This window comes from Lissotriton vulgaris, chromosome 2_1, assembly GCF_964263255.1.
Source record: "Lissotriton vulgaris chromosome 2_1, aLisVul1.2, whole genome shotgun sequence".
NCBI lineage: Eukaryota > Metazoa > Chordata > Amphibia > Caudata > Salamandridae > Lissotriton > Lissotriton vulgaris.
The window spans coordinates 1,776,070,176-1,776,091,999 of record NC_141687.1 but is presented as its reverse complement, the minus strand read 5'-3'; the positions used below and the strand labels follow the sequence as shown (position 1 = coordinate 1,776,091,999).

Genomic DNA, 21,824 nt, shown 5'->3' with positions numbered 1-21,824 from the left:
CAGTGCATTCCAGTTACCACCGTGAGGTAGTGCAGCACACATGGCCAAGGGGATCTCAGAAGCATAAGTATACGCGATCCGCGCTTGATTCTGACTCCTATTGCAACAGAGCCGGAGCGTCCACAATTCAACCAGAAGTGACTTAAGTTGTAGTGACAACTGCAAGACAATCTGGGATAGGGTCCGTCAGGAGGTCCGCTCCCCCTCATGTTCACCCAGTCCAAGAAATTCTGATGCTACTGCTTGGGTAAGCAACTGCAGTTGAGCCGCTAAGTAATAAGTCTTGAGGTTAGGAACCGCCAGGCCACCATCTGATTTCGGTCTCATTAGGACATTCAGTGCCACCCTCTGTCTGCCATTAGCCCAGAGGAACCCTGATACCATCGTTTTAAGTTGTGTAAAAACCATTGCTGGTACCCAAATAGGTAATGCTTTGAAATAATATAATAGAGTGAGAAGAGTCACCATCTTGAGGAGGTCCACCGAGAGAGGCAGTGTACTCCAAAACTCAAGGTTGCTTTTTTAGTTGTCTGATAGCGCTTCCCACATTACCCTCCAGTAAGTCAACTTGCTTATGATATATTCGGGTGCCCAGGTATTTCAAGCAACGATATTCCCATTGAACCCCATCCATATCCTGGGGGCCTCTGTCAAGTGTGGTTGTAGAGAAAAGATAGGACTTTGCTCAATTCACCTTGAGTCCAGCCACAGTGCCAAGTTCATGGAGTACGCTTTTTGCACCAAGGAGGACATGGGCAGTATTAGCTATAAACATGAGCAGGTCATTGGTATAGAGCGCAATATAGTGAATTTGTCCATATAGGCAAAGCCCAGAATACTGCAGTCCCATTCTGGCCTGGGCCGCGAGCAACTCCATGGCCAGGGCAAACAATACAGGGCTAAGTGGACAGCCCTGTCTCATGCCACAACTCACAGCGCATGCGTCGGTGGTCAAGCCACCTGTTTTGACTATGGCAGTGGAATGATTGTAATATAAAACAATCCAAGCCACAAAAGAATCCCCCCAAGCCAAAACTGCTCATGACCTGAAATAAATAAGGCCATTCCAAGCTATCAAACGCCTTCTCTATGTCTACGGCAAATATAGTGGCGGTCTCTTTTGGATAGGTGTCAGTTTCTAATATTTGAAGCAAGCACCTGATATTGATAGCCGTGTTCCCAGTCGGGATGAAACCAGCTTGATCTTTGTGTATTAGGTGAACCATGTAGGGTAAGAGGCAGGCTGTCATGATCCGACTTAGAATCTTGTAGTCAGTCGTTAGCATGGATAATGGGCGATAAGAAGTCCTGTCTGAGAGCGGATTTCCTGGTTTCAACAAAGGGATTATTATCGCTTCACGAGTTGTGATAGGCAGTTGTTCCACTCGCTTCACGTCATTGTGAAGTGTTACTAACTTAGGAGCCAGGAGATCAGTTTATGTAAGGTAAAACTAAATGGGCAGGCCATCTGCTCCCGGAGTCTTATTCCGTGCCATATGTATGATCTCTTGCATAGTTCTTCAAGGGCAATATCCCGACCCAATAAGTCAGCCTGCTTTCTATCTAGTCTTGGTAGGTCTACTGCATTTATAAATATGCCAATAACCTCATCATTCAGAGTCACCTTACTCCGATAGATGTCTGTATAGTAATCAATGAACTGATCGTTGATACTCTGTTGGGTATAACAAACTTCACCAGTCGGGCTACGAAGTTCTAATATTACTGACCTTTGTCTGGCTGGTTGGATAGCCAAGCCAGTAATGATCCAGACTTGTCACGTTCCGCGTGTGCACGTGTGAGATATTTTCTATAATCTCTTGACCTGTGTAGCGACTGCCTTGCTTGCCTCTAAAAGGTCTTTTTGCTTATCTGTCTGCCCAGGCTGTTCTTGCTTCACTTCTCGCAATCGTTGATCTGCATTCTGTATACCTTGCAGTAACACCCTACGTACTCCCATCATGTTGAAAATGCAGTGTCCCTTCAAAACTGTTTTAAAAGTATCCCATTCTTCAGCGGAAAATGATGCCATGCCAGTATTCTCTAGGAAGTATTGAGAAATTCCAGTGCCTACCACTTCATCTACTACTGATCTTCTAATGCCTCTGGATTTAATAGACATGTTGGTATTTTAGGGTGCACATGGGTCCAGTGTATCCATAAGAAGGGTGGTTTATGGTCTGATGATGTCCTAGTGAGATATTCACTATGTTTGATTTCTGCATGGATATCGGGAGAGCATAGTATAGCATATAGACGAACATGGAGCTCATATAGAGCTGAAAAGAAGTAATAGCCTTGAATTCCCAGATGGTGTGCCTTCCATGCATCAACCAACCCCCATTTATGCTGCCACTTCCTCCTAGCCTTGGAAATCTTGTGGATGGGTGCATCAGGGAGAGGAGGATGAGACCAGTCTAGTGGTACATTAGAGAAAGAATTGAAGTCCCCACCCCAAATCACTGGCCCGTTAGGAGAGGAGTCAGTTTCCCTGGGAGCTGTGTAAAAAATGCTGGCTGTTCTGTATTTATTGCATAAATGCTGCCCAGCACTATGTCTCGGCCATTTAGTCTCCCAGCAACCACCACATATGATGATGATGATGATAAAAATTTATAATGCGCAAAACAATAACCCGCAGGTATCAAGGCGCCTAACAATTAAATCAGAAAGTAGAACCATTCATCCATTACACATAGGCTTGCCGGAAGAGGCAGGTTTTAAGGGCACTACGAAATGTCTGTAGCGAGGGTAAGGACCTGAGATCCAGAGGGAGATCATTCCACCATTTGGGAGCTAGGGTGGAGAAAGCCCTGCCACCCCATTTAGCTCTTCGTATGCGAGGGGCTGATAGAAGCAATTTCCCGGAGGAACGCAAGTTCCTTCCGGGAGTGTAGTGGGAAATGATGGAGCCCACTCCCGAGTCACTGTTTTTTGAGATGGCTCTGTATGTCATGCACAGGACCTTAAACCTTACTCGGTATTCTACCGGAAGCCAATGCAATGTTTTCCGGGCCAATGTGGCAGAGGTGCGTCTGGGAATATCCAGAACAAATCTTGCTGTGGCATTTTGAACCACTTGTAAGCGCTGCAGGAGGCTCCTATTTAGCCCCGCATATCACCCCTCCGGGTCCATACGGTGTTGTGTGCACTGGAAAGGAACCCCCACCCGGATCCATATCAGTACTCCCTATGTAAAAGACTTGACCCCGCCATCTGCATTGTAGGGCTAGTCCCTCTTGGCTTATAATGTGTGTCTCCTGGAGGAAGGCAATTTGAACCCCTCTGCACACTAAATACGCATGAAGTTTGTGTCGTCACATCATTGTATGCATGTCTCGAACATTCCATGGAATACATCTTAAATCATCTCGAGATCCCATGATACAATTGTACACATTTCCGTGCCAATTGGCTTACGGTGACACACTGAGACCCAATAAACAACCCCTTATTAAAAAAAAACCCCAAACTCCCCTCCCCAGAACAGGTACTAAAACACTAGTCCCAATCCAAACTAACTATACCCTAGAGTGTCCTCTAGTCACTACAGGGGAACAAGGGGGAAAACGGCTGCAGGTTGACGCTGCCGTATGACAAAATCAAATAAAATCTCAGGGCCTATGCCCCAATCGACACGTGCCCCACATCCGGGTGCACACAGCAATATCTTAATGCCCCCCCACCATCCCATTGTCTCATCAGCCAGAGAGCATCACTTCAGAACAGGAGAGCAAAAGGAGAAAGAACAACAGGTAGAAAGGTAGATGAAGATCGAGACAGAACGAAAGAAATACAAAGGAAAAATCTAGTAATTTCATCCGCAGTGCCCGGGGTGACATGAGGTATCTTAATACTTCCATCATGAGACATGTCCGAGTTCGAGCCGCCAGGGCCCTTCCCGATCCTGTTTCTGCATCTGATGGTGTCTTACGACCCTGCAGCAACTCCGATACTGCCTGTAATGCATTAGCCCTCTCTTTCTCCATCTGGGAGGAACTAGGCCGTTCCCATCAATCCTTTTGTTGTGATTGTCTTCCAGGAGAGGGTGTGCAATGCTGCACCATCAGATTGTGACCAGTTTTGTAAGTTTCAATCCAGTCCCACGCCTCCTTGGGGTCTTCGCAAAAGTGTGTCTTTCCATCTAATATGATCCGCAGTCAGAACGGGAACATCAAGGAGTACTGAATTCCTTCCTCTCGTAGGGCCTTCTTGACTGTCAGGAAAGAGGTGAGACGCTGCTGGACCTCTAAGGTGTAATCAGGAATTAACAACACTCTGGTGTTATCCACTGCATAGGGCCCAGATGTATGTGCTTTCTGTTGTAATAAGTCTCAGTGCTTGAAGAGGAGGAGTCGGGCCAGTGCCGGAGGCTGAGCAGGAACCCGGTGGTCTCTTTCTAGGGTATAAAACTGGCCTAGTCCATCCGGCGCCACCACATCCCGAAGCCAGTATCCAGATATGCGATCATGTTAGGGCTTTCTATCCCCTCAGGTAGGTCCAGGACTCTTATGTTGATTCTACTGTTACGCCCTCTGGCATCTTCAGCTCTCTTTTCCAAGGACTGAACACTGTGAGAGTTATCCCCCATCTGGGCAGAGATGGATTGGTGCGCCAGTGCCAGGTCCACCAGTGACGCCTCAGTTTGATTCACCCCTTTAGCCAGTTTCGTGTGTTCTGGTCGCAGAAGACCCATCCCTACTGCCACATTGGTGTGATGTTTTATTAGTGTCCGTTATAGCCACCAGAATCTGGGCTAATTTCTGCTGAACTTGATTGTTAACCAATACCTCACATGAATCAGGTTGTTTTTGATCCAAAGCTGGGTCGTCTTGTTCTGGGGGAACACCCAACTGTTTGCCCCTGGTCTTCACCATGCCCGTGGTGGAGTAGCGCAACCCGCTACGTGGCAACACACAGTGAGGTCCTCCAGCGATGGCACTAGCCAAGAAGAAGGGGGAGGCCCTGCACGAAAAGACAACACTGGTAGTCAGGCACTGTCCTTGGTGGCCCAAGTGATAATAGTGAAGCTCCACACACCGGTTTCAGGCCGCCGTGGGCTAATCAAAAGATGCACTTTCCGGTCCATCACCGCATACAGGCCGACCGGCCCCCAAATTCTGCTCACTTTGAGGGCTCCCCATCGGAGCAGCACAAGCGGGAGCGCAGAAGCCTACAGGGATGGGCGAGTCTCTCCCCGCAGGAATGGAGGTAAGATGACGCCAACACCAGTCCGTAGGTGGTCAAGAAGTGGCAGAATGCGCTTGGGGTTCGCTTCAAGGGCGGTTCACTGCAGTCTATTGGAAGTGGGTGCTGCCCCAATGGTAGGCTCAAATCTGGCCTCGGCTCCAAGTTGCAGCCGATGCTGTATGGGAGTGGGTATGGGCCCCAGTGCAGCGTTCAAGGCCCCACGCCGGAGATGGCATCGTCAAGTAATGCCGCCCTCCTCAGTCCGCAATGCCGCTTATAGATCTTACTGGGCTGCCACTGCTCCCGTTCTGTTATCAGGGCAAAGCAGACGGGTGTGGGGATTCGAGCAGTCCATCTTGGTGGTAGCCGAGTGCTCCATGAAAATGCAAGCCGCCCTCTTGAGTTTCGCTCATCGGGGTTTCCGTCGCCTCTGCCTCTGCATTACAGCGCTACGTGTGATCGGGGCTTCCAAATTTTGGACCCTGGCACTGCTCAGGCCTAGTGAGGTTTGATGTGGGCCCCTGGAACCAGGGCACCAGCACTTAATCAGGATAATTGAGTAGGCCGGCTTGGAGCTCAGAGCTCACACGTCCGCAGCCATCGGCCTGCAAACCAAACTCCCGAAGATGGTCATTTTGTTAGCAATCACTTTGTTTACTGTGCCCACTGAGAATAATGTGGCACACCCAGCATTTCCTGTGGAACTAAAGATCTACAACTGAAATCACTCAGCAGCACAGCTTACCCGTGACCTGATATTTCTAAGAAAAAAATGCCCAATTCCAGTCGAAAGGATTCAGAAAGGGGTAAGGTGAGCATATAAGGAATAACAGGATTGTACCTATTCATCAGAACTAAGACTATCAAAGTTTGGTAACTTGTTCATTTGTCTTATTTACTCTACAGTCAACTCAATTGGGCGAATAGCATGGATATTCCTGGGTAAAATTAGCACTGACAGCTTTTATCTTAAAATCGGTGACAAATCCTGTATGTCTGATATTCGCCACACGTTATGTTATAGAAATGTTTAAAGCACTAGTGGGCACATGCATCAAGCTATTTAGGAATCGCAAACGGTGCGATTCGGTAAAATCGGCCGTTTGCGATTCCTAAATACCTTTTAAGTGTGCATCATGCATTTTTGGACAATTCGCTATTTTTAGCGAATTCCAAAAATGCGATTGCTCTTAAGGAATCGCAAAAATGCGATTCCTTAAAAGCAATGCATCATTTTTTTTTTAAATTGCGATTTTCGAAACTGGAAGTGCAAATTACCACGTGGTTGAACCTCGTGGTAATTTGCGAAATTGTTCAAATATGCTTTAAATTGCTTTTTTTTCAACTGTGCAATTACAGACACACATGTCCTAAGGACAGTTGTGTATGTAACTTGTACTGAAAAGTACATTTCATGGGTGCAGGGGGGCGTCATTGGACCCCCTCTCCACCCTTGAAATGCATTCATGAATTGCGATTTTTCAATTGCGAATTCGCAATTCCCATTGATTCCTATGGGCCTTTTAGCCCATAGGAATGAATGGGAATTGCGAATTCGCAATTGAAAAATTGCAAATTTCATGCGAATCGGTAAAAATTGCGATTTTTACCGATTCGCATAAAATTTGCGAAAAAAATGATGCATAGGCTTTGCGCGAATTCTTATATGCGATTCGCTATTTTTAGCAAATAAGAATTCGCAAATGCCGATATTGATGCATGTGGGTGTTACAGCCTGAGTCATCAAGCTGAAATCGGCTCGCAAAGGGCCAGATTCTCAGAATTTGGCTCTTTGAATTTCTAAATCACTATTTAGAAATTTGCAAATTTGCGAGGAATAGCATTTAAGGAATCTCTATTAGAGATTCCTTAAATGCTATTCTTGAAACATTTTAAAATTGCGAAATCGCAAATTTCGGCCGCTATTTCCCGCGAGGTCAAACCTCGTGGTAAATAGCGAAAACTTAGAAAAATGCTTTTAAAAGCATTTTTCTAAGTTGCGTGTTACACACACACACACATGTACTTAGGACATGTGTGTGCGCAACACCTGTTGAAAAGTGCATTTAAGGGGTGCTACAGGGTGTCCTTTGGACACCCCTGGGCTCTTCAAATCGCTATCTTATTTGCGATTAGCAAATTGCTAATCGCAAATAAGTAATAGTCCCCATTCATTCCTATGGGCCTTTTGTCCCAAAGGAATCAATGTGGAGTTATTCCTTATTTGCAATTAGCAATTTGCTAATCGCAAATAAGGAATCTGTAGGAATCGCATTTTGCGATTCCTTCATGAATCCCGTTTTGCGAGTCTGTAATAGCGATTCCATATGAATCGCTATTTCAGACTCGCAAAACGGGTCTTTCATGAATCTGGCCGATAATGGCCCTAAGATATTATACTGCTTAAGCTGCAGAAATAGTTAGTGATGTGTAAATAAATTGGTTTAGCACAGTGCTCAAATTCTGATATTTTTATATTTTTATTACATCACACTTTCTGTGAAATCTGTCGCAAACAGTATGTACAAGGCCACAAAGTGATGAAAATGTTTATCATAATTCAGATACACTTAGACCTGCTGAACCACTCCCTTGAGTAAGTGTTGTCCTCTCATTACACTGTGCGTATTTTTAAAACCCATTTGAAAGCGTGTTAAGCTGAAGGAGGTATAGAAGAAGGATGGGTCTGTCGTACAAAGGGACATTCAAACACAGGAGAGTACATTTCAGAAATTGTAAAATAACTGATTATTTGCCAAAGAAGTTCGGTTTTTGTTTACCATGCTGTCTTGTGTAGTTTCAAATAAGTTGTGAGAGGGAGAACAAGGACTTGAGGCCCTGAATCAGCATGAATGCATTGAAATGTTGTAAAGATATCGTGATCATGCTTAATGATATCTATTAAACGTAACATTGCAGAATTGGACATCAACCAAAATGTATTCTTGGCTTGCAAATGCCTATATAGAAGACATTGAAATCAACATGAAATTTAGTGTTTATGATGACACCATGGAAGATGTTGTGCTTGTGTATGGGAGTTTACAGAACGTTGATCGTCAAGAATCATACTATGCCCCTTATATTGTACCTAAAAATTGCCAGCAGGTAAGAATACATTACTTTACCGACAATAATAATTTCACTATCTCTGATAGTCGTTGAAAGAAGACGCCTTACTGCATAGCCAACAGCTTTTAACTTGTATGCCAGTATGACTTACTTTATGCAGATGTTTCTCCTCACCTGGAGACATTTGGAATTCGACTGGATTCGCCAAAAAGTTAAAAAGAATTACTGCATGAGTATTTTTACGCCCTAAAAGTCTTTGCTAGAATTTTGCTGACTTTGAAGTCCATGCTAACTTATGATATGTTATGTTATGTTATATTATATTATGTTATGTTATGTTATGTTATGTTATGTTATGTTATGTTATGTTATGTTATGGTACTGGGAACTTAAAGCGCACGGCTACTCCATGGAGTGTAAGGGTGCTGAAGATTTACAGTTGTTTTGTTTATCACCACTGGTGTTTTCTATGAACCAGTCTCTGTTATGCGCCTGAGATGTTTTAATGCCTTTATAATTTCTTTTTTTTCGCTTTAGTGGAGTACTAGATATCATGCCAATAGACCCAAAACACGCAATGTGCAAAAGGCCATGGGTCAGTTAAGCTATTTTAGAAGTAAAAGTGATTCTTCATTGAATGACAAGATTTTGTGTGTGGCCATGTGAATGGGTGATGGGATGAATGTGATGAGTGAACAGATGGAGAAAATACTGCATGAATCGACGAATGAGTATGTGAATTGGAGAATAGATTATATAAATTATGAATGGTTCAATAAGTGAGTGGATTGATACATGCCTAGATGTTTTTTGAGTATATGAATGGATTAATGAGTGTGTATAGAATGAGTACAAGCAGGTTATACCAATCTTACAGGCTGGATATTCAGACCGCTACAGAAAATGTTCCAAGAGTACATCCGATATGTCAAAAATTACCAACTTTATACAATCACATACATTACACAGGAGTGGGCACCTTTGAGGAAAAATGCACACCAAACTTCAAACATTACCATTAGCTTAATTATCCATGTCCACTTTTGCCCATGTCTCAGTAATCTTAAAAGTAAATTCTAATTCGCAACTTCAGTCATTAATCCTAATTGCATGTTTAGATGTTCCCATATGCCCAAGCATTAGTGCACGTCAAAATTTGACCCAGTGCATGTTCAGATTCACATGATCATTTATTAATTTTGAATGCTTGCTCTGATGTGTGTCAGAAATCTTGAGGGTAAGGCCCAATTTGCACCATTACTTTACAAGACTAGGCATCAGGGCACATTGCATTATCAATCCTTAGTTCTAGCAATCATCTATATAGAGATTTTCCCCATCGCTCACTAAGGGGCCGATTCCGATTTGGTAAACTCATCCATACAATCGAATCGAATCCATAGCCCTTTCCGTATGACTCGTCCAATTACCGTCCGAATCCCGTAGTGCGATTCGTATGAAAAATATACGATCGAATCGTTGCAAACAGTACGAATAGCATGCGAAAATCCGTACGACATAGACCCTCAAAGTGAACCGTATGAATCGTAAACATGCTTTACGACCCGACAAGTACGATCCAGACCGGGGAATCAGAATGTGGAAAACATTGCGTATGAGCGAGCCACACAATTAAATATGAGACAAACCCACACTGAACGACGCGCACGCCAACCCGGTAAAACAGCACAAGGACAGCGGAGAACGTCGCTTATGACCGAGTCAGACACACAAATAAACGGAATCAAATACAACTAAACGAGCCATACTGAACCATGAAAACACTGTGAAACAGCACAAGGATGGTAAAAACTACTCGCACAACACCTCAAAACATGTTTCTGGACGTTTTGCGCTCCCTTAGAAAAAGAGTTGTAATGAGTGTTGCAGAGACGAATCGTACTTGCAGGGCCTGAAACTGCTGCTTAATTACGTACGATGTCATGTACTGTGTGTTCTGAATACAAATTGCACATTTTTAGTCATACGGTTGTTAGTACGATTCGTACGGAGATCTGCTTTGGATCTGAATCATACTTCATCATACGTACGGGAACATTTACGGGTACGATTTGTACGTGAAATATGCTCCGGACGGCTATTTGTAAAGGGATTTTACCGAATTGGAATCGCCCTCTAAATGTCAAAACATAGCTAAGTAATTGTGCCACATTTCAGTTTGCAGGAAAAACAACACAGGGTTCTGGCTTTTGAACCCAGTAAGGCTAAGACAAATATAACAAAAGATCAATACAATGGCCAATACTGGACTTGATTTAATGTATTCAGACCTTAACCTCTATGAATGAAACATACCGGTCCGTTTTTGACTTACGTCACTAGTTGAATTTTTATTTTTCTCACTAGTAGAGCATTTTAAATTTTTTATCATATCATGGTATATTTATGCATGTACAAACATTTACAAAACTGTACATATCAAAACAGACAGATTTACATATATTTACACAAAATTCTGCACATCCTCCCAACAGCATTCATACTTCACTCATACAGCTATACACAGAAGAAAATATAATGTGGCCCTTTGTCAAAAAAGCAAATTCTATATCCATAGAAATTGTATTATCTCTATACATTAGCAGTTTTGTTTTGTCAAAAATGTACTTTGAAGGTTAATCCTTGTTTTAACACAAAAACAAACAAAAACAATGAGTCCGGTCAGGTCGACGCGTTTCAAACCCCTAATTGTGGGGTTCTCATCAGGACCAACACTTTCTACAACAAGAAACAACAAAACAGAACTATTAAAAAAGTCTGCGAGCACCAAGTCAAATTTAAAGTGAACATGCCACCAGTCGGCAAAAACCGCCATACTTTATAAATGTGGTTTGGCACCACTGGCCAACACAGTAGTAGTAGGAAATCACCAATTTCCGGAGTCAAACTAAACAAAAAAAAATATAGTTTGGAAATGTTATTAGACTATTCGATAAATGTATTAGCACTAACCTGGTTTAGAAGTGTGCAGATGAATGGACCTAATGAATGCGGAAAACAACGTTTCAGTCACTTAATGTGAACAGTGGTGGGATGCCAACGGAAACAAAGTGAGGGAGGGCTTCAAGTCTCAACTTACCGGGCTATGTAAAAGCATTGTTTATTTGCGTCCGTTTGATTTTTCAATTTTGACAAAGTCAGCAGTCCCCCCTGCAATGAAAGGCCAAAACCGAAGTATAAGGAACTGTAAATGCTTAAAGAATCTAAACTGGTATGCCCGTAAAAATATATATCTTTACCTTAGTCTGAAGCGCGAGTCGCGTCAAACAGTAAAATACAAGTGCGCCGCACAAGCGTGGTCCTTCTTCATTATCTACCCGTAACACAGTTCCGATCACGTGACCGGCAGATGACGCGATGGGTCTTTTTTTCTTTTTTTGTTTGTGTTTATTGTTTGTTGTGCGGTCTGCGAGCGGACAGAATAACTGGGGTAATTCAAGCTGTTCGACTAAGATGTATTTACCATAAGTACGAATACATGTGAAAAATGTGTGAATAAATTAAAATTACAAGCAAACCTTAGTGGGAAAAAAGAAATACTGAGTCCTGTTTATTCAAAACATGTTTGCAAAAAAAACTGGAGTGCAAAACATCAACTGATGATGATTTTTGAAAAAATGAAAATCAGGGGTTCATTCTAAATATCTCTGAAATTTCATTCAGACCATTTACTGCGGTGTTGTATTTCATTATGAGTAATGCCTCACGCTGACTCAACCTTCCTTCAATATCTCCGCCTCCTGGATCTTTATCAATTTTTTAAATGATAGTCCATCTTAGGTCATTTTCCTGATGATTCTGCATCTGCCAATGTAAAACCAGTGGCACATTTGGTGTTGCATTTCTTATAATCGATTGTGCTGCGTGATGCGCTGTCGTGCCTTCTGAGTTGCCTTCCCTATATACAGCTTTGGACAGGGACACACAATGCCATAAACTTCATTTTTTGTCTGGCAGTTAGTACATTTTTCATGCTTCCAATGGATCCCATTGAAAGTGAATAAGAGCCCTTCATCCGTTTGTGCGCAGTCTGAACAGTTGCCACACTTGTGGTGCCCTATGACGGGGGGTAAACCCAGCATGCCTCTTACAGTAGGTTTTGGAGTACTTGGCAGTCCTGCCCTGACAATATGATTGGGGTACAAAAGGGGGTGGTGATGAACGGAGCATCTGAAACAATCAAACACTCACACCCAGTCAAAAGATCTGGGTTTAATCCATCACCATTCTTTAGCCCACTCTGCCACCCCAGTTCAGACATGGCTATATGCAAATCAGTTTGACCCTGTGCCTCATGGGAACAGTCCAGCCCGAACTGCCAAGCCATGTCTTCCCTGGACCGTAAACAAGCTTCCGAGGACCGGTTTCTGGCATTCCAGCCGTCTTCAGCCCGACTTGCTTGAATCCAGTGGCAAAGTGAGTAAGGGACTCACGTCTGAGCATACCCTGCCACACTTCGGCGTCCAAAAGCAGTACAAAAGGGGGTGGTGATGGACCGAGCATATGAATCAATCAAACACTAACACCCAGTCAAAAGATCTGGGTTTAGTCAATCACCGTTCTTTAACCCACTCTGCCACCCCAGTTCAGACATGGCTATATGCAAATCAGTCTGACCCTGTGCCTCATGGGAACAGTCCAGACCAAACTGCCAAGCCATGTCTTCCCTGGACCGGAAACAAGCTTCCGAGGACCGGTTTCTGGCATTCCAGCCGTCTTCAGCCCGGCTTGCATGAATCCAGTGGCGAAGTGAGCAAGGAACTCACGTCTGAGCATACCCTGCCATACTTATGGCGGCCAAAAGCGGTACAAAAGGGGGTGGTGATGGACGGAGCATCTGAATCAATCAAACACTCACACCCAGTCAAAAGATCTGGGTTTAATCCATCACCGTTCTTTAGCCCACTCTGCCACCCCAGTGCAGACATGGCTATATGCAAATCAGTCTGACCCTGTGCCTCATGGGAACAGTCCAGCTTGAACTGCCAAGCCATGTCTTCCCTGGACCGAAAACAAGCTTCTGAGGACCGGTTTCTGGCATTCCAGCCGTCTTCAGCCCGGCTTGCTTGAATCCAGTGGCAAAGTGAGCAAGGGACTCACGTCTGAGCATACCCTGCCACACTTATGGCGGCCAAAAGCGGTACAAAAGGGGGTAGTGATGGACGGAGCATCTGAATCAATCAAACACTCACACCCAGTCAAAAGATCTGGGTTTAATCCATCACCGTTCTTTAGCCCGCTCTGGCACCCCAGTTCAGACATGGCTATATGCAAATCAGTCTGACCCTGTGCCTCATGGGAACAGTCCAACCCGAACAGCCAAGCCATGTCTTCCCAGGACCGGAAACAAGCTTCCGAGGACCAGTTTCTAGCATTCCAGCCGTCTTCAGCCCGGCTTGCTTGAATCCAGTGGCAAAGTGAGCAAGGGACTCACGTCTGAGCATACCCTGCCACACTTATGGCGGCCAAAAGGGGTACAAAAGGGGGTGGTGATGGACGGAGCATCTGAATCAATCAAAGACTCACACCCAGTCAAAAGATCTGGGTTTAATCCATCACCATTCTTTAGCCCACTCTGCCACCCCAGTTCAGACATGGCTATATGCAAATCAGTCTGACCCTGTGACTCATGGGAACAGTCCAGCCTGAACTGCCAAGCCATGTCTTCCCTGGACCCAAAACAAGCTTCCAAGGACTGGTTTCTGGCATTCCAGCCGTCTTCAGCCCGGCTTGCTTGAATCCAGTGGCAAAGTGAACAAGGGTCTCACGTCTGAGCATACCCTGCCACACTTATGGTGGCCAAAAGCGGTACAAAAGGGTGTGGTGATGGACGGAGCATCTGAATCAATCAAACACTCACTCCCAGTCAAAAGATCTGGGTTTAATCCATCACCGTTCTTTAGCCCACTCTGCCATCCCAGTTCAGACATGGCTATATGCAAATCAGTCTGACCCTGTGCCTCATGGGAAAAGTCCAGCCCGAACTGCCAAGCCATGTCTTCCCTGGACCGGAAACAAGCTTTCAAGGACCGGTTTCTGGCATTCCAGCCGTCTTCAGCCCGGCTTGCTTGAATCCAGTGGCAAAGTGAGCAAGGGACTCACGTCTGAGCATACCCTGCCACACTTATGGCGGCCAAAAGCGGTACAAAAGGGGGTGGTGATGGACGGAGCATCTGAATCAATCAAACACTCACACCCAGTCAAAAGATCTGGGTTTAATCCATCACCCATCTTTAGCCCACTCTGCCAACCCAGTTTAGACATGGCTATATGCAAATCAGTCTGACCCTGTACCTCATGGGAACAGTCCAGCCCGAACTGCCAAGCCATGTCTTCCCTGGGCTGGAAACAAGCTTCCGAGGACCAGTTTCTGGTATTCCAGCCGTCTTCAGCCCGGCTTGCTTGAATCCAGTGCCGAAGTGAGCAAGGGACTCACGTCTGAGAATATCCTGCCACACTTATGGCGGCCAAAAGCGGTACAAAAGGGGGTGGTGATGGACAGAGCATCTGAATCAATCAAACACTCACACCCAGTCAAAAGATCTGGGTTTAATCCATCACCGTTCTTTAGCCCACTCTGCCACCCCAGTTCAGACATGGCTATATGCAAATCAGTCTGACCCTGTGCCTCATGGGAACAGTCCAGCCCGAACTGCCAAGCCATGTCTTCCCTGGACCGGAAACAAGCTTCCGAGGACCGGTTTCTGGCATTCCAGCCGTCTTCAGCCCGGCTTGCTTGAATCCAGTGGCAAAGTGAGTAAGGGCCTCACGTCTGAGCATACCCTGCCACACTTCGGCGTCCAAAAGCAGTACAAAAGGGGGTGGTGATGGACCGAGCATATGAATCAATCAAACACTCACACCCAGTCAAAAGATCTGGGTTTAGTCCATCACCGTTCTTTAACCCACTCTGCCACCCCAGTTCAGACATGGCTATATGCAAATCAGTCTGACCCTGTGCCTCATGGGAACAGTCCAGCCCGAACTGCCAAGCCATGTCTTCCCTGGACCGGAAACAAGCTTCCGAGGACTGGTTTCTGGCATTCCAGCCGTCTTCAGCCCGGCTTCCATGAATCCAGTGGCGAAGTGAGCAAGGGACTCACGTCTGAGCATACCCTGCCACACTTATGGCGGCCAAAGCGGTACAAAAGGGGGTGGTGATGGACGGAGCATCTGAATCAATCAAACACTCACACCCAGTCAAAAGATCTGGGTTTAATCCATCACCGTTCTTTAGCCCACTCTGCAACCCCAGTTCAGACATGGCTATATGCAAATCAGTCTGACCCTGTGCCTCATGGGAACAGTCCAGCTTGAACTGCCAAGCCATGTCTTCCCTGGACCGGAAACAAGCTTCCAAGGACCGGTTTCTGGCATTCCAGCCATCTTCAGCCCGGCTTGCTTGAATCCAGTGGCAAAGTGAGCAAGGGTCTCACGTCTGAGCATACCCTGCCACACTTATGGTGGCCAAAAGCGGTACAAAAGGGTGTGGTGATGGACGGAGCATCTGAATCAATCAAACACTCACTCCCAGTCAAAAGATCTGGGTTTAATCCATCACCGTTCTTTAGCCCACTCTGCCATCCCAGTTCAGACATGGCTATATGCAAATCAGTCTGACCCTGTGCCTCATGGGAAAAGTCCAGCCCGAACTGCCAAGCCATGTCTTCCCTGGACTGGAAACAAGCTTCCGAGGACCAGTTTCTGGCATTCCAGCCGTCTTCAGCCCGGCTTGCTTGAATCCAGTGCCGAAGTGAGCAAGGGACTCACGTCTGAGCAGATTCTGCCACACTTATGGCGGCCAAAAGCGGTACAAAAGGGGGTGGTGATGGACAGAGCATCTGAATCAATCAAACACTCACACCCAGTCAAAAGATCTGGGTTTAATCCATCACCGTTCTTTAGCCCACTCTGCCACCCCAGTTCAGACATGGCTATATGCAAATCAGTCTGACCCTGTGCCTCATGGGAACAGTCCAGCCCGAACTGCAAAGCCATGTCTTCCCTGGACCGGAAACAAGCTTCCGAGGACCGGTTTCTGGCATTCCAGCCGTCTTCAGCCGGCTTGCTTGAATCCAGTGCAAAGTGAGTAAGGGCCTCACGTCTGAGCATACCCTGCCACACTTCGGCGTCCAAAAGCAGTACAAAAGGGGGTGGTGATGGACTGAGCATATGAATCAATCAAACACTCACACCCAGTCAAAAGATCTGGGTTTAGTCCATCACCGTTCTTTAACCCACTCTGCCACCCCAGTTCAGACATGGCTATATGCAAATCAGTCTGACCCTGTGCCTCATGGGAACAGTCCAGCCCGAACTGCCAAGCCATGTCTTCCCTGGACCGGAAACAAGCTTCCGAGGACCGGTTTCTGGCATTCCAGCCGTCTTCAGCCCGGCTTGCATGAATCCAGTGGCGAAGTGAGCAAGGGACTCACGTCTGAGCATACCCTGCCACACTTATAGTGGCCAAAGCGGTACAAAAGGGGGTGGTGATGGACGGAGCATCTGAATCAATCAAACACTCACACCCAGTCAAAAGATCTGGGTTTAATTCATCACTGTTCTTTAGCCCACGCTGGCACCCCAGTTCAGACATGGCTATATGCAAATCAGTCTGACCCTGTGCCTCATGGGAACAGTCCAACCCGAACAGCCAAGCCATGTCTTCCCAGGACCGGAAACAAGCTTCCGAGGACCAGTTTCTGGCATTCAAGCCATGTTCAGCCCGGCTTGCTTGAATCCAGTGGGAAAGTGAGCAAGGGACTCACGTCTGAGCATACCCTGCCACACTTATAACGGCCAAAAGTGGTACAAAAGGGGGTGGTGATGGACGGAGCATCTGAATCAATCAAACACTCACACCCAGTCAAAAGATCTGGGTTTAATCCATCACCATTCTTTAGCCCACTCTGCCACCCCAGTTCAGACATGGCTATATGCAAATCAGTCTGACCCTGTGACTCATGGGAACAGACCAGCCTGAACTGCCAAGCCATGTCTTCCCTGGACCGGAAACAAGCTTCCAAGGACCGGTTTCTGGCATTCCAGCTGTCTTCAGCCCGGCTTGCTTGAATCCAGTGGCAAAGTGAGCAAGGGTCTCACGTCTGAGCATACCCTGCCACACTTATGGTGGCCAAAAGCGGTACAAAAGGGTGTGGTGATGGACGGAGCATCTGAATCAATCAAACACTCACTCCCAGTCAAAAGATCTGGGTTTAATCCATCACCGTTCTTTAGCCCACTCTGCCATCCCAGTTCAGACATGGCTATATGCAAATCAGTCTGACCCTGTGCCTCATGGCAAAAGTCCAGCCCGAACTGCCAAGCCATGTCTTCCCTGGACCGGAAACAAGCTTTCAAGGACCGGTTTCTGGCATTCCAGCCGTCTTCAGCCCGGCTTGCTTGAATCCAGTGGCAAAGTGAGCAAGGGACTCACGTCTGAGCATACCCTGCCACACTTATGGCGGCCAAAAGCGGTACAAAAGGGGGTGGTGATGGACGGAGCATATGAATCAATCAAACACTCACACCCAGTCAAAAGATCTGGGTTTAATCCATCACCGTTCTTTAGCCCACTCTGCCAACCCAGTTCAGACATGGCTATATGCAAATCAGTCTGACCCTGTGACTCATGGGAACAGACCAGCCTGAACTGCCAAGCCATTCTTCCCTGGACCGGAAACAAGCTTCCAAGGACCGGTTTCTGGCATTCCAGCCGTCTTCAGCCCGGCTTGCTTGAATCCAGTGGCAAAGTGAGCAAGGGTCTCACGTCTGAGCATACCCTGCCACACTTATGGTGGCCAAAAGCGGTACAAAAGGGTGTGGTGATGGACGGAGCATCTGAATCAATCAAACACTCACTCCCAGTCAAAAGATCTGGGTTTAATCCATCACCGTTCTTTAGCCCACTCTGCCATCCCAGTTCAGACATGGCTATATGCAAATCAGTCTGACCCTGTGCCTCATGGCAAAAGTCCAGCCCGAACTGCCAAGCCATGTCTTCCCTGGACCGGAAACAAGCTTTCAAGGACCGGTTTCTGGCATTCCAGCCGTCCTCAGCCCGGCTTGCTTGAATCCAGTGGCAAAGTGAGCAAGGGACTCACGTCTGAGCATACCCTGCCACACTTATGGCGGCCAAAAGCGGTACAAAAGGGGGTGGTGATGGACGGAGCATCTGAATCAATCAAACACTCACACCCAGTCAAAAGATCTGGGTTTAATCCATCACCGTTCTTTAGCCCACTCTGCCAACCCAGTTCAGACATGGCTATATGCAAATCAGTCTGACCCTTTTCCTCATGGGAACAGTCCAGCCCGAACTGCCAAGCCATGTCTTCCCTGGACCGGAAACAAGCTTCCGAGGACCGGTTTCTGGAATTCCAGCCGTCTCCAGCCTTGCTTCCTTGAATCCAGTGGCAAAGTGAGCAAGGGACTCACGTCTGAGCATACCCTGCCACACTTATGGTGGCCAAAAGCGGTACAAAAGGGGGTGGTGATGGACGGAGCATCTGAATCAATCAAACACTCACACCCAGTCAAAATATCTGGGTTTAATCCATCACCGATCTTTAGCCCACTCTGCCACCCCAGTTCAGACATGGCTATATGCAAATCAGTCTGACCCTGTGCCTCATGGGAACAGTCCAGACCGAACCGGAAACAAGCTTCCGAGGACCGGTTTCTGGCATTCCAGCCGTCTTCAGCCTGGCTTGCTTGAATCCAGTGGGTGTGAGTGTTTGATTGATGGGAACAGTCCAGCCCAATAAAAATGATACACTTTCAAATAAATTAATTAAGAAGGTCCAATACATTTTAGCCTTTTACATCTGATTTACCAGGCCCAGCCTAGGTATTTGGCCATACCACAAACATACAGTGGCCGGGTGTCCTACCTCAAATTCGCAATGCGACAATGTGGTGTTTGGTACCCAGCTCCCTGCATACGGGTTTAAGCCACAAAGACCTAGGAGAGTTATTTGCCGGATATTCGAATAAAAAGTGAGCCACAGACTCCACTCTAAGGGAACAAAATATACAAAAAGGAGAAGTTTGTTTAGAAATGTTCCAGCGGGCAGTCAATTCTCTCAGAGGAAGTAAGCCCAACCTAAATTTAAAATACAATGCACGGTCGAGGGATTTGGAAATCAAGTCCATAAAGGGTTCGCTTAGGGGGACATCCTTAATCCTAAGGAACTCAATGGATGTCCTGCTGAGCTTGGGGTTTGAGTCTAGTTTGCTAGCTACCCACTGCCAATACATGGATATAAGAACTTGTTTGGGGGGAGCGCTCCTAGATACCCAAGCATCTCCAAGACCCAAGTTTTCAAGCAGTGATTTAACATTGGTAAGCCACCCAATTTTAGACCACCCGGGCATTGACAATATCTCCATTAGCCCATCTGCATAGCTAGCGAGTTCAGGAACTCTCCATAGTCGAGTCCACAATAAAAGCGGGCGCAATTTGGCCTGGTCGCCTATTGAACGACAACCCATATCCAGCAACAATGGGAGTGTAGAAATGCTCCGGGGAAGGGACATTAGGTCCTTTAAGAATTTATTTTCAGATTTTAACAGATGGTCAATAGTACCTAGTCCCCAAAGTTCGGCCCCATAGAGCGCTGCACTAACTCCCCTTGCTTTATAAATGTCTAGGACTGGGGCAATAGGCCTAGAAGAGGTTGAGCATTGCTCTTTGATCAGTGTCCCTACAACCCTTTTGTGCGCCAACAACATGTTTTGGAGATGGGGGCCCCACTGCATTGAGTCAGATAGGCGGACGCCCAAGTAATCAAATTCCTTGACCCTTTCCAGGGGTATAAGATTTAAAGAAGGAGGGCGACCAAGCTTCTTGGGGGGAATCAGCACTAAATACTTGATTTTGTCAGTATTGATCCTGAGGCCCCTGCTAATACAAAAGGATTGGAAATTGTCCAGGAGGCTCTGTAAGCCCATCGTCTTCGAGATGAGCAGGGTATGGTCAGCGAATAGGAGCGTGGGTATTTTCTTTCCTGCCAGAGAGGGACCGTCAGATGGCTGACTTAAGAGATGCTCCACCACCCCGTTTACACATAATGAAAACAGGGTGGGGGCAAGGACGCACCCTTGGCGGACGCCCCTATCCACTGGAACTTTAGCTGTCTTATGGCCCTAGATGCCCCAGCTCACCTGAGCATAGTTCCCCTCATGCAACTTTACCAACAGGGACAAAATGTAAGCAGGAAAGCCCAGGTCAAGAAGAACCCCCCACAAGCGGTCCCGAGGCACCAGGTCAAAGGCAGTCTTTAGATCAATAAAAGCGAGTTAAAGAATTGCCTTGCCAAGTGCTACCAACTTCCAATAAATTAGCATCAGTCTAAAGACCTGTTTGATGGTCCCTGTACCAGACCTAAGACCTGCTTGAAATTCTGAGAGGATTTTGCTCTCGGTCTCCCACAGGAGAACTCTCTCCAGAACAACCTTTCCGGCTACCTTCTGTGTGGAGTCTATAAGACTAATAGGGCGATAATTTGCTGGGTCGTCCCGACAGCCTTTTTTAAAAATCGGGACAACCTCGGCCTCCTTCCACGAGACTGGAATCCCCGTACCATGCATAATGGCAAAGAGTAAGGTTGATATGAGCTTACCCCAATCTTTTGGGTGCCGGCGAAGTAAGTCCCCCGGTAGCCGGTCAGGGCCTACTGCTTTATTTGGCACTAGGGTATTAATCACGGCTTCCACCTCTTTTGTTGAGAAGGATAACAGGTCACTTGTCTCACAGGAGCCCAAAACAGGCGATGATGTCGGTCTGAACCTCTCCGCAGGGTGGTAGAGTAAAGAGATGAAAAATGATCGTACCATGCTTGCTCGGTGATGTTACATGTGATAAGAGTACAATCTGGCATGTTCCTGGCCCTTACCAGGTTCCAGAAACCTCCAGCATCCCTCCTTGCAGTAGCAGCCTTTAGGTCGCACCAGAACTGGTTGTCCCAATCCCTCTTAGCTTCCCTGATGGCAAGTCTGTAGTTCTTCCTGGAGGACCGAATCAACACGGAATCTTTTAGCTTAACAGCCTTCACCAGGGCAGTTTTTAGCATCCAACACTTTTTAGTAAACCACCCCGGATTGTGTTTCGATTTCTGGGCCACCCTATCATAAGAATCCCTACGCGCTTTAGTAAGTAGGCTTCCCAGGGCTTCGATGGTGTTACAAAAGAGGCCAAGAACCTCAGACGGGGCTAAAGTAGAGGAATCCAGCCTGGATACTGCCTCTTCAATCAGGGGCCCTAAATGTTGCACCAGTCCATCGTCATGGACAACCGCGCGCCATTTGAGGTGCCTTCCCCCGTTCGATGGACAAACATCTGACGTTATTCTTGCTTGTGGTTGGGGAACAACGTGTGGGGATGACATTGACCACATAGACTTTAGGCTTAAAGATAGGGGATTATGGTCGCTGTCCGCTGGGAGGACCTTCATATCTCTCAAGTAACTCCAGAGCTTTAGGTCAAGTAAAATGTAGTCTATCCGAGAGTAATGGTCTACCCTGTTGTATGTGTGGGCACC

The 21,824-nt window shown here is 46.4% G+C and overlaps 1 protein-coding gene across 1 annotated transcript in view; it reads left to right on the top strand.

Moving 5' to 3' along the window:
- LOC147733269 (sperm-specific sodium:proton exchanger-like) overlaps positions 1-21,824 on the top strand; it is a 7,973,824-nt gene that overhangs the window by 7,923,023 nt on the left and 28,977 nt on the right. The window contains exons 24-25 of the mRNA XM_086956195.1: positions 8,110-8,298; positions 8,800-8,857. Coding sequence (XP_086812321.1) covers positions 8,110-8,298; positions 8,800-8,857 — 247 coding nt within the window. The remainder of the gene's footprint in view (positions 1-8,109; positions 8,299-8,799; positions 8,858-21,824) is intronic.